General features: G+C 36.3%; 1 protein-coding gene and 1 pseudogene across 1 annotated transcript; both read left to right on the plus strand.

Annotated features, from left to right (window-relative positions):
• The first annotated feature begins 5,717 nt into the window (after positions 1 to 5,717).
• On the plus strand, positions 5,718 to 8,789 carry LOC127933449 (four and a half LIM domains protein 2-like). Its single transcript, XM_052530460.1, has 6 exons — positions 5,718 to 5,797; positions 6,005 to 6,175; positions 6,677 to 6,851; positions 7,042 to 7,211; positions 8,051 to 8,237; positions 8,348 to 8,789. Exons 2-6 carry the CDS (start codon positions 6,017 to 6,019, stop codon positions 8,497 to 8,499), a joined length of 843 nt encoding a protein of 280 aa, XP_052386420.1. The 5' UTR covers positions 5,718 to 5,797; positions 6,005 to 6,016; the 3' UTR covers positions 8,500 to 8,789.
• Positions 8,790 to 11,071: 2,282 nt separating this feature from the next.
• On the plus strand, positions 11,072 to 12,308 carry LOC128031560 (transforming growth factor-beta receptor-associated protein 1-like; annotated as a pseudogene).
• The last annotated feature ends 1,515 nt before the right edge of the window (positions 12,309 to 13,823 follow it).

Below are 13,823 nucleotides of genomic sequence, written 5' to 3' on the forward strand. Positions count from 1 at the left end.
CATGTTTTGAATGCTTATATTCTGTTTATATATTTTATTTAAATTTTGTATTTTTTTTTTTCATTGTAGGTTTAGTAAATTTGTTGTGTTTTTTGCATAAAGAGTATGTCAATAGAGAGTCAATAGAGAGTATTTTGGATGAAAACCGGGAGGCTTATGACTGTCCCATAGACTTCCAAGTAAATTAAACTGTCAAAGTCCACAAGGATGCGCTGTTTCTGCATGTATTTATGCTTTGATTTGAATGAAAACAGCGCACCCTTGTGGCGCGGCTGACACAGAAGCGCGTAGGCAGTTCGAGTGATGTAGAGACACAGAGGAGACTGTTTACAAAGGAACTGTTGAATAAAGTCAGTATTTTAGTTTTATTCACATACAAAAAGTATTCTCGTTGCTTCATAACCTTACGGTTGAACCACTGATGGTAGATGGACTATTCTGATGACGTCTTTCATACTTTTCTGGACTTTGACAGTGTAACTTTCTTGGCAGTCTATGGCACAGTCACAAGCCTCCTGGTTTTCATCCAATATATCTTAAATTGTGTTCCGAAGACGAAGAAAGCTTTTACGGGTTTGAAACGACATGGGGTGATTAAGTGATTTATGACAACATTTTAATTTTGTGGTGGAGTATCCCTTTAAGTTATTTTAGTACACAAGTTAAACTAAATGAAAATGAGAAATTACGTCTTGGCAGCAAGTTGATATAAAATAAGTTGTTTTATATTTTATTTCAGTTAAAGTTTTCTGGTTTTAGTTGAATATAATAATTCAGCTGAAAATAAGCAAATGATACAAATGGCATCTTATAAAACAGCCAAATTCCTGGCTCAAAACTAGAGACCAGAATATCATAAAGACTTTAGATGGGTTAAACCAGCTTTTATGACATTTCCTGTCACCTTGTCTCGCCATTCCTGCCTGGACATTGCCAATAGAGCGCCTCAGGATCCCTGAAGGGGTGTACAGTCCTGCAAGATCATAGGGTATGGATTTTGCCTCTTTGTTTCTTTGTCCACCAAGCCTATCTTATTTCCAACTGAGAGTTCTGCTGATCCTCGCCTGCTCGGGCAGCTGTGACAGGCAATCGTCAGCTCAGAGAAACTGAAAGGTGTGAGAACACTTATTACTGTGAAGGCCACCTGATCTCAACACAATGACTTCACTTATGCTGTCAACACTTTATTAAGCATCTTAGTCCTGAGTCGAATGTGTGAGAATGATGTAGCCGAAGAAATGCCTTCCTATAATCAGTGTCAGATCAGCAGATTTTACAGCAGATGTGTCACAACAGATTAAATAGACTGTTAGAATGTATGATTGTAAGATGTGGTTATTGTTTCTGCTATTTGTAAAAGCGGGAAAAACATTTGTTAAGGCATGAATATTTGGCCAAAGCATTGAAATGCACTGATCTTTTGAGACCACTTAAGGAGATGCTTGAATGTAGCATTTTCTCATTTAATATTAGTGTTTCCATTAGAAATTATGATCATAACAACCTGAAAAAGATTTTCAAAGAACATCAAAGAAAATTTTCCTTCATCTTACTTTTTTTTATTTTTATTTTTAGATTTTTAATATCAGATTTTCAATGTTGTCTCTAATTTGTGGACCCAGCTGTCAGTGTTGTTATTGTTAAATAAAACTGTTGTTGGTAATTTAAATAAAGCTGAAATAAAATTAAATAAAATAGAAATGTAAGATAGAAAACTTGAAACATTAGATGACTATGAGATAAATCCTCAAACAAGATATTATATAAAAACCTGAAATGAAAATATTGAAATGTTGACTTTGCAAAATAAATAAGAGTAAGTTGAAGTACTAATTAAAAAGTAATACTAAACTAAAAATAATTAAATCAAAGCTAAACAGAAAAAATACTAATGACAGAAACACATAAAAAAGCTAAAAATGTAAACCAAAATTAAAATAAAAAAATATACATAAAAGCTAATGCAGTATATTAATAAATGCTAAAATAACACTGACACCTGTGTAACTGCATTACTGTGGCGGTAACAAACCTCAGTAAGGGGGCAGTAGAATTAATTTCAAATATCTCTGCTGTAAAATCAAAGATGCCAAAATTTTGGTAGCTAGGAATAAAAGTGTTGATGAGTTTCTGGTTATTGGATTAATAATTGCTCCAACATGAAAGAAGTTGATCTGGAAGAGTAAACTGACTGTAGAAGTAGAAGTAGAATGCATTGTATTAGAATTGCATTCTAATATATTTTGGGATCCACTCACACATCAATCAAATCTAAAATATATTTCTGGTCACACATCTCCATCATTTTCTGCCATTCTACCACTTCAACAAAATGGGATAAAGTCCAGAAATATTAGTGATTTATGACAATAAACACATTAGCTACATGCTACTTCATAATTCCGATTCCTTTATTTAAAAGACTCCATCTATTCATATTTCAGTTTAAAGATATTTTTCTTTTCCAACACTTCCTCTCACTTCCGTATTAATCTCTCCAATCACACAAATACATAAATAAAGACACATTTTACTGTGGACTCACTAGTTTCATTCAAAGGTGCAACATGCTCTGGGATGCCTAGCAACCGAAAGTCTGTGCATGTTTGTTTGTTCTGAGCTGAGCTGCTAGCAGCGCGGTTGGAGATTAATCTGGTGGTTGCAACAGCCGTGCTCTGAGCTAAAAACCCCTGGTGATGGATGTTCATCAAATCAAACATCTAGCAAGTCATGTTGACACCTGTTAAAGAGAACAAAAAGACAGACATGAATGCTTAGGACAGATAATGAGACTGGAAATACTGCTGTCAGGGAGTTATGTAATTGTGGCATATGTAATTGTGGCATGATGTTCTCCAAACTGTCACTTTTGGCATCCAGGACCAGGACACTTCACTTTACGAGACAATTTTGCAAAGAAGAATCATATGAATGAACTGTTATCACACTGAATAAATTGCCAAGCAATGAATGTGTTTTTTCCCTTCATTCATGAAGACAGATGATGTGAGTCTGAAACTGCAGAAAATCTAAGGCAGCATTGATCACTACTTTCTCTAATAGACTGACCTCCCTATGCACATGCATGATGGATTAAGTTCTTTAACTGCTGATCTTCTGAGCTATTTTTGCACCGAGATCATTTCTCTCATCCTCTTGATAAATGATATGACTACAAACTCAGACTCATTTTTTAATAAGTTGGATGCAGCTCAAATGTCAAGTACCAAATACTGCAAATGAAACAGTTCTGTACTGTATATATAATCTATTAATGTACTGTATATATATTAAATTACTGCAAACTTTGCAAAAGCATCACAGCAACGGAAGAAAGAAAAAAAAGCTAACTTGTCTGAAAATTAAAAATAAGTTAGAATTTTGAAATGATACATTAGGTCTTAAATTCTTACATTTCATTAAAGGGGGGGTGAAATGCTCGTTTTCACTCAATATCCTGTTAATCTTGAGTACCTATAGAGTAGTACTGCATCCTTCATAACTCCAAAAAGTCTTTAGTTTTATTATATTCATAAGAGAAAGATAGTCTGTACCGATTTTTCCCGGAAAAACACGAGCGCCTGGAGGCGTGACGTGTGGGCGGAGCTAAAGAATCACGAGCGCCAGTAGGCTTTTGTGTTGAGAGCGTTTGGAAGCTGTGACATTACCGTGAGGAAAAAAACATCCAAAACAAACCATGGCTAACAGTCAGATTCAGCGTATATTTATGATCCAGAATCAGATCCCGAGGCTGAAACTGAACGAGAGCAGCATCAACAACGACTCGCTCCGAACAGGGCTCGAACCCGGGTCTCCGATGGGAGGCGGACGCACTAACAAGAAGGCAGAGATACGCAAATCCGTCGTCAAACTGGGCCTTGTTTGTAAAACAAGCATCTTCGAAATGCAGGGAACAAACACTTGCACAACTCCGTTGATGCTCTGTAAAAATAAACTCCATCCACTGGTCCCTTAATGCTGTTTTTTTTTTTTTTTTGGTAATCTGTGCAGGGTTGTCTTGCCCTGGCAACCAAAAACACACTTCTTTTGTGACATTTCGCGACGCTCTCGCTCTGATCAGTGAAGTCTGTTGTGCTCTCAGTGCTCTGCTATACGGGAGCGCTCGCTCTTCCGGCAGAAGTGCCTCAGGACCCATATAAGGAAATTCCGCTCCATCTAACGTCACACAGAGCCATACTCGAAAAAAACTTTCCGAAACTTGTGACAAACCGGAAGGAGTATTTTTGGAAGAGAAATACTCCTTCAAACGTACAACTTAATTTTTGAAACTTTGTCCATGTTTAGCATGGGAATCCAACTCTTTAACAGTGTAAAAAACTCAGTATGCATGAAATAGCATTTCACCCCCCCTTTTAAGAACAAAAAAAGTTTTACAGCCTGAATGCCTAACTATACATACAGATATATAGATTGCTGCAGTGATGAGGGTTTTATTGGCTTTTGGATTAATGTTAAAAATAAGTTGACCAACAAATGTTTTCCTGTTTGGTATGATAATGTTTACTGTCCCCAATAACCTCTGTAGTCCCATTTAGTTACTTGTTAGCAACCTCCTTTTTCAAGACACACTAATTAATTAATGTATTTTATGTTGTAGAATTAAACATGAAAATATTTTGAGGCTGTGTTAGTCTAAAAATGTTTTTGATCATGCAAATATTAAGGGAAAATTCCAATTTATAATTTTGCAAACATTATGGGAATGTTAAATGTCCATTGAATGTTCTGAAACTAGTAACATTAAAACAATTTTTTTTAGATTAACATCCTATTGAAACATTTCAGAAAAAAATTAACCATGTATAAATAATTGTAATCGAATTACAATAATATAATAATAATCTCTGAGCATTCAAAACATCCAGTTTTAATGTTCATTTATTTATTTGGTTATGCAAACATCAAGAGAACATTTCATGTCTGTCACATGTCTGAACATTCTGAGACACGTAGATGTTAGTCAAACATTCAATTAAAACATTCTAGAGAAAAAACACTCCATGAATGATGTTAAAAAAAAGAATGGACTTTGTGCTACCATTATTAAAGACCAGAAAACATGAATAAATTTTCATTAATGTGACTGGAAGAATGTTTGCTCATGAGAGAACCTTGTCAGGACATTAGCCAAAGTTCTGAGAATGTTCCCTGTTATCTGGGTATATCCCTTAAATATAAATGTCAAGAATCAACTCTTCCATTTACATTTAAGAGCCCCCCCCGGTGTCAAACCTGTTTAGCTGTGGTAATTGCTGCATAGTTCTTGTAATCCAGTCAACCCAAGGCAATTTTAGTGGTTGCAGAGAAGCTTGGCATCCTCTACAACATTTGCTTTCAACTCTATCTAAGCCTTCAGCAGTTGCTTGAGGGCTCAGATGTGGATACAGTAAGATATCCGGTATCCGAGGACAGAGCAATCGCTAATTTCACTGATACGCGAGACATGAAGTATGTAACTATGAAGATAATGTGTTTCATTTGAAGATTCATTTGACACAAATTAATTCAGCTAAAATGCTGATTTCTGTAACTCTTACAGGAATAATATGTAATGGAAAAGTACTTTAAGAGTACACAAATGAATAACATTTCAGTGGCACCATTCACAGATCTTGACCATAAGGCATGCGTTGTGATTGGACTCCCATAAAAGGTGCAGAGATCAGCAACTGGGCCGTTCTCCCCAGGGATTTCTAATAAGAGCAATCGTATTTATAGAGGCTCGTTTTAATGCAACCCCTCAATCACTGGCCATCTCACCCAGCAGCCACTGAAGGTGAGTTTTACTCACTATCACAAGCCGTTCTCTTGATACCTTAAAGGGGGTTTAGGATCCCACGGAAGGGATTTTGTTTGCAGAGACCATAATTTTAGCTTGTTGTGTCTATTTTAAGAGGCGTATGTTTTTTGTGGGTGACAATTACCTTATTGCTTTAGCCTGGTATGTTGTGACATTTTTAAGGTTCTGTTTACTGCTTTTAAGACATAAACAACAATGTCTATGGAACGATTCGACTGCCATTACTGCAAGGACACTTTGCTCGGAAAGAAATACATCCTAAAGGAGGATACCCAATACTGCACAAAGTGCTATGAGAATCTGTTTGCTAACTGCTGTGAGGTGTGTTCTTTGCCAATTGGGTGCAACTCTAAGGTAGGCATAAGAAAGCATTAAATGACATCATAATTCACACCTTTATATTTGAAAATGACATAGAATTAATTTTTAATGCAATGCAATAAATCAAAAATCTGTGAGATCAGTGGACCCTTTACACAGACTTTTTTATTTATTTTTTATTATTAATGCATATTTATAGGACTAAACTTTGTGTTACATTTCCTTTGTATTACATTTCAAAATTCTCTTCTAGGCATGTAATCAATCAAAATATTTTTTCCCTTTTTAAAAAGTCATTGAAATGCTATCATGGTTTTTTTTTCTTTTGCATTTGGATCAAATGGGAACACAAATTATATGTGTTGTAGTATCCATTCACCCCTATAGAAACATACCCAACTATGACTACATTTGCTTTTAAGAACTCTAGAAATGTAAAAAAAAAGGATCCATTAATAAAGGATTAATGAGTAACAGAAAGTCAGAACAGATTTGCAGTCTTTTAACTAGACTTTCTCTGCATGCCTAATGAAGGATCTCTCCTACAAAGACCGGCACTGGCATGAAAATTGCTTCAAGTGTGGCAAGTGCAGTCGATCATTGGTGGACAAAGCATTTGCTGCTAAAGATGACCTTATGCTTTGCACTGAGTGCTATTCTCATGAGCATTCCTCAAAGTGTAACACCTGCAAGAAGACTATCATGCCAGGTAGAACACTTTATTCTCTTTTTATTCTTTTTATTTATTCTTTTCTGGAGAAATTAAATGTAACTAAATGATTTCCCCCCTTAAAAACATATTAAAAGCATGTGTTTGTATTAAAAATAGGTTGTTTATTAAATTGAATAAAATATGAAAGATCTCAGTATATAAAGGTTGTCTTCTGCTTATGTGTTAGGATCACGAAAAATGGAGTACAAAGGCAATAGCTGGCATGAGACATGCTTTCTGTGTCAACGCTGTCAGCAGCCAATAGGAACCAAGTCTTTCATCCCTAAAGATAACAGTTACTTCTGTGTCCCTTGTTTTGAGAAGCAATTCGCCTACCAATGCTGTGCTTGTAAAAAAGTAAGTCCTTTACTTTGTGTATTGTTTGTGAAGGAATCAGATATTTGAAAAACAGTATTACTGTTACAGTTCACCCAAAAATGACTCACTCTTTTATTGCAGCAAACTAATATGACTTTTTTTCTAATGTGGAACACAAACAGAAAAAAGTTTGTGAAGGTGAAGGTCTTTTTTGAACCTTGAAAGCTTTGGAATCAGACATATGAAAAACTATTACATTTCATTAGTTATCGTTCAATCAAAAGTGACTCACCTGTATTCACCTTCACGCTGTTCCAAAACAGTATTTTAAAATGTGGAATACAAAAAGAGAAAATTTGTGAGAGAATATATCAAAAAGCATTTATGCAACTGGAGCTTTGAAGATTCAAAAAGCATTTTTTTCAGCATAACTTTAACAAAATCCTCAACAAAGCTATCATTTGCCATTGAAGACATGGAATATAGCAGATTAATTGAATGCAATATGATACATAATGCTTTTGGATTGCTTTTTTGACCTTGAAATCTACAGTCTATGTATTTAAGCGGCATGGAAAACTGTTTTGGCATGTTTACACTTTTACACTCATTTTTACACTTTTGGTTGATTTGATTATGCTCTCTGACATACAGGTACATGTAGGGTGCACCATCAAGCTTAAAAAAAAAAAAAGATATATTTCTGTACAAATCACATCATACAAATTTGTATGAAAACACCAATTAGTAAAATATTTACATTTCTCAAGGATTTGATTGGGATTTTAATTTTCGTGTATTTTCTTTTTTGTTTTTAATGTTGGACAATATGGTTAATTGATATTACTAAAATGAAATCCACACTTTCAATTCTGTAGGCCATAACAACTGGTGGTGTCACGTATCATGATAAGCCCTGGCACCGAGAGTGTTTCACTTGCATTGGATGCAAGAGACAACTGGCAGGCCAGCGCTTTACCTCAAGAGAAAACTACCCATACTGCCTGGATTGCTTCAGTAATCTGTATGCCAAGAAATGCGTGGGTTGCACCAAACCAATTACTAGTATGTTTTCATTCTTGACATCTGGCAGCTATTTTTATACACCTCTAAATTTAAATAAAAAAATGAATCAGCATTGTGCTTGATTGTAAAACATCTGTGTGTGTGTCCAGGCCTGGCAGGTGCTAAGTACATCTCGTTTGAGGAGCGACAGTGGCACAGTGAGTGTTTCACATGTATGCAGTGCTCTGTGTCTCTGGTGGGCCGTGGATTCCTCACCCAGAGGGATGACATCCTGTGCACTGACTGCGGCAGGGAGAAGTGAGCTCACCCGACTGGGACAGACAACCACAGGAGCAGCACAGTCGTCCAGCTATAGCAGGAAAGCAATATGAGGGCAAAATAGATTTGGATTTCTGCTCAAATAAATGGAATGATGAATATACAATGAATAGATTAATAATCTGTGTGGCATGCTGATAAGGATGCTTATTGTATTGTTTAATACGTTTTCAAAAATAACTGTCTTCATAAACCAGTATGGAATAATATAAAAAATGTTTGAAGTTGGTTGCACAAAATGCTCTTTTGTTCAATAAAATGTATTCTTCTCTACTACTGCCTGTTTTTTAAGTATAACAATAAACATGCAGCATTATTCCCAATCTTTTATCCCCATTAATGGTGGCCATTAATATATGCATTGTAGTCATAGTTTGGTGATGCTATGATTACAGTGCATATATTAATTGCTACCATAAAGGTGGTAAAAAGTGGGAATGGTTCTGGGGTCCAATTATCTAAACTTAGCTAAACTTAGCTAAGGCTCTGGGAACAAGATGCGTCATTGATATTTTTGGTTCATTGTCCCCATCATAGAGAAAGTTACATGTGTAAAAATGGCTAATTTGTTGTGACATAAACTAGCATGAACTCTCAAAAACAAACATGATCTAAAGGCCACAAAATAAATACATTTTTTTAAAGGTGTTCTCAGTCATTTTCTGTTTAAGTTTCGCTGGTGAAATAAAGTGAGTAGAGGTGTGTTTACGCCAAGTCAAAATGACTGTGATTACAAGATTCTGACTTGTAAAAAGTGTTCATGTCCTCATAGAACTTGTAATTACAACTTGTAAACTTTGACATTTTCTGAGAGCTCCAACCGTTCAGCCTGACCACTGCAATGTCATGTGGAAACACTCAAAATTAAGTACACCCTTAAAAATAAAGAAAACTTTAACATCCATGGAACATTTCCTATGCACAAAAGGTTCTTTGGAGTGGAAATAGAAAATATGTTTCTTTTAAGAACTGTTCACTGAAAGGTTCATAATGGTGGTGGTTTATTACAAACACATAGCGTTTGGCTGCACAAAGCATTAATTGATGGACTAGAGTCGTGTGGATTACTTGTGAATTATTGTGATGCATTTATCAGCTTTTTAGACTCTCATTCTGACAACACCCATTCACTTAAAGGGGGGGTGAAATGCTCGTTTTCACTCAATATCCTGTTAATCTTGAGTACCTATAGAGTAGTACTGCATCCTTCATAACTCCAAAAAGTCTTTATTTTTATTATATTTATAAGAGAAAGATAGTCTGTACCGATTTTTCCCGGAAAAACACGAGCGCCTAGAGGCGTGACGTGTGGGCGGAGCTAAAGAATCACGAGCGCCAGTAGGCTTTTGTGTTGAGAGCATGTGGAAGCTGTGACACAGATCCAGAGGCTGAAATTTAACAAGAGCAGCATCAGCAAAGGCGGTATGCTATGTGGTATGTACTGAAACTGTATATATTTGCTTAGCGGTTTTGGAAAATGACTAAGTTCCACTTTATGTCGTCTTTTTTTTTTTTTTTTTTAAGCTGTACATGTGGAAAGTGCAGTTTGATGACAACATCGCATGTTGTTTACTTGATGTGCTTACGCGCTGATAGCTAAGTTAACAACACAGAGATATTTGAAGCAGTTTTACTCACCGCATGTGGTTCCAACACACAATCGTGACCCTTTTCCGTTGGGACTGCATTATCCTTAAGAAATAAACGATGTGCAATCCGAAATGCAGGGAACAAACAAAAACACTTGCACAACTCCGTTGATGCTCTGTAAAAATAAACTCCATCCACTGGTCCCTTAATGCTGTTTCTCTTTTGGTAATCTGTGCAGGGTTGTCTTGCCCTGGCAACCAAAAACACACTTCTTTTGTGACTTTTCGCGACGCTCTCGCTCTGATCAGGCTGTGCACAGCCTCTCTCTGCTCTGCTATACGGGAGCGCGCGCTCTTCCGCTCTCAGTGCTCTGCTATACTGGAGCGCGCGCTCTTCCGGCAGAAGTGTCCTCAGGACCCATATAAGGAAATTCCGCTCCATCTAACGTCACACAGAGCCATACTCGAAAAAAACTTTCCAAAACTTGTGACAAACCGGAAGAGGTTTTTTTGGAACAAAAATACTCCTTCAAACGTACAACTTAATTTTTGAAACTTTGTCCATGTTTAGCATAGGAATCAAACTCTTTAACAGTGTAAAAAACTCAGTATGCATGAAATAGCATTTCACCCCCCCTTTAAGGGGATCCATTGGTGAGCAAGTGATGGAATGCTAAATTTTCTCCAACTCATCTACTTCTTGGATGGTCTGGTGTTAAATACATTTTCAGCATATTTGCATTTTTGAGTGATCTATTCCTTGAATGCTGTATTATGTTTGAAATGAACATACTCTTAAACTTAACCCTACACTAATCCCAATTGATAATGTGAGCAAAAGCAAACGTGAGCTAAAAATGCATTTGATGAAGCAACAAACACTGTTTTAGTTTCCTTTCATACACTTTAATTATTGTGCAATCAAACATCCATTCAGAGTCAGAGTAAAAAGCAGTCAAACAGGATGAGAGTCACATGGCAAGGCCAAAATACACTTGAGTAAAAAAAGAGACTTCCATAACACTGACAGCCTCTCTGCTAATGAGGTGAGACCGTCCTTTACTTGTTTTATTTAGCTTTACAGCATGTATATAGCTGGGCTAATGAAGACTGTTTTCCTTCTCTGCCCAATTTACTATGTTTGTCATTTATTTTTAGGTGTATTTTTGCCACTGAGACCTAAATTAAGAGTAAATAATCATGAAAGTCTTCACCCCTGTGCTAGTCTTTCAAAAAATGCCCTTTGGGAAAGGCAAAAACAACTTCAGCATTGAGTGTTTCGGTAAAAACCTCTATATTGGGACTAAAGAGGGAGTCGTTGAGTACCTCACTGTAAATAACATGAGTGGTGAAGAAAGCCTTTTAGTCCGGGAGATGGGGAAGAGGCAGATGGGCCGAAGTGGAGCAATCAGCCAGCTGACGGCGGTCCCTGTTCTGAATCACCTCTTAGTTCTCTGGGATGGTTCGGTCACGGTGCTTGACATGTTCCCCCTGGAACTGATTCCTGTCCAGAAAAAAATCATCTAGAATGAGAATGTGCCACTCTTCTATGTCAGTGAATCAGCGGTTCAGACTGATTCTGTCGAGCTCATTGCAGCTTCGACCAAGAGGAAAACAGTGAGCATTTATAAGGTGCGTGTGGACAGACGGTAGTGTGTGAGACAGGTGGCTCTGCCGCAGGAACCTGGGACGTGTCTGTGTGGGGCCACTTGAGACAGATATTTTCTCCATGACTATCAGAGCCAAACCACCCTTGATCTTTTCCCACATAACCTGGGAAAGCAAAGTAGCATTGTTAACAAATGTGGAAAAGGAGAATTCATTTTAAATGGGCCTGGATTGTTTGGGTAAGAATTTTTTCTTAATTATAAAATAAATGATAAACAAGGTAAATCTGCAAAATCTGCCAGTGCATGCAATAACGTTAAAATCACATGTGAAATATGTGAAACAAATGTAAAACGTACATAAACATGTCATTTCACGTGTTTCACATATTTCATGTGGTTTTTCTGTAAGGGGTAGAAAAAAAAACTGGGGTTCAAGTGTTTTAAAGTCTGTAAGTGCTCGATTAAAAAAAAAAAAAAAAAACATTGTTTAATTGAATGTACTAACAATAATTTATAATATACTCGAGATCCCACAGAGAAAAAAATATGGCGAACAATTGAAGACTTTTATTGATTTTGCAAGACTGCTTAATCTCATATGTCTCCTAAAGGTTTCAGAAGGGATCTTCCGAGGTCAGTGTGTCTTAGACACACTGAGCAAGGCAATTCATATAAAGCACTCGCACCAGATGTACAGATGTCTTTCCAGCAAGATGAAAATCATCTTACAGTAGTATTAAACTGTCTGTCTTTCTATATATTTATAGAAGTCAGAATTAGAATGGAAACTGATTTATGCCACTCATCACTTTATGTTTAGGATCTACATAAATATGTAATCAGTACAGTACATCTGGAATGATAAAGTTTCACAGAGAAACTTTTGTGGATACAAAGGAACTTTATGTAGGTAATGCTTCAATTAGTGAAATTTACTAGCAATTTCTGTGTGAAATCCAACACCTTTTCAGTATAATCTTTTATTTTCCAGTAAAGGTGAACTAGACCCAAGAGAAATCAATGAGCCTTTATCCAGCTGTGGCTGTTATAAGTGAAGACTTTACACCTCAGACAACAGCAGTTAACAAGGACCATGCCAAGGACTTGTGGACATTAAGTTGAAACAACTGGCCGACATTTCAATAATACATAATCTTTTTGGATGTCTTCTTGAAAGATGTCAGGCCAACAGAACAGGGCCAAATGTGTCCCCAGGACATCGCTTCGACACTTTTTAACACCCTCTCAAATCTGGAACATAAACCCATCATCTGGATATATATGTAAATATATGTATATATGTATATATGTAATAAATAACAATTTTAAAGGGGTCATCAGGAGTCAAATTTACACTGATGATTTGAAACATAAATTAGCTTTTAGAACTAATAAATTAGCTTTTTTTAAATATTTTGAATTCGCTTTTATTTGATCGTTTTTAGTTTCATTTCAGCTTAATTCTTAGTCATTTTGTCGATACTTAAACTTAGACAATTGGTGAAGCTAAGTTATAAAAACGACTCGTTCTGAACTTCTGCACTTTTGTGGCATCGCATCCACACATGACTCTCCACGTTTACACATCAGAACTGGATGATCAGATACTTCATCAGGACATACATAGTGATGTAATAAGGAGAAAGCAGGATAAATGCTATTATTTCTAAGCCTTAGGGCACGTATTACAGAAAGTTAAGTCTCAAATTAAGACCTAACACGCTTCAAACAGAAATCACCATGACTACTAAACAGATAGGACTCTATAATGGATGTTTTTGTAATATGGTCCCAGAAGAACCAACGATAAGAGTAAAATGTGGGTAAGTGTGTAAAACTGCTTCTCATACAACATGGGATGTTTTTCAATGGCAAAACAACAAAAGAAGGTTAAGGAGTATTTTTGCGGGTCAGAGAGAGTATAAAGATTGAGAAAAACTAAAGAACTTCTGTAACAATATATTACACGACCCATTTACTGCCAGTTTTCCTTGACTGAATGTCGCATTTAAGAAACACAATTTGTCTGTTCACAGGAGGAAAAGCATCATTCCATGCTTATCACATCGTATGTCAAACAGATACTGCAGTCAACCGAGAATAACAAT

Source organism: Carassius gibelio, chromosome A17 (assembly GCF_023724105.1).
Source record: "Carassius gibelio isolate Cgi1373 ecotype wild population from Czech Republic chromosome A17, carGib1.2-hapl.c, whole genome shotgun sequence".
Classification (NCBI taxonomy): domain Eukaryota; kingdom Metazoa; phylum Chordata; class Actinopteri; order Cypriniformes; family Cyprinidae; genus Carassius; species Carassius gibelio.

Coding starts and splice junctions, on each gene's coding strand:
- LOC127933449 (XM_052530460.1), top strand. CDS start 6,017: ATGTCTATGGAACGATTCGACTGCCATTACTGCAAGGACACTTTGCTC. Junction 6,176..6,676: donor CAATTGGGTGCAACTCTAAG/GTAGGCATAAGA, acceptor TGCCTAATGAAG/GATCTCTCCTACAAAGACCG. Junction 6,852..7,041: donor CAAGAAGACTATCATGCCAG/GTAGAACACTTT, acceptor CTTATGTGTTAG/GATCACGAAAAATGGAGTAC.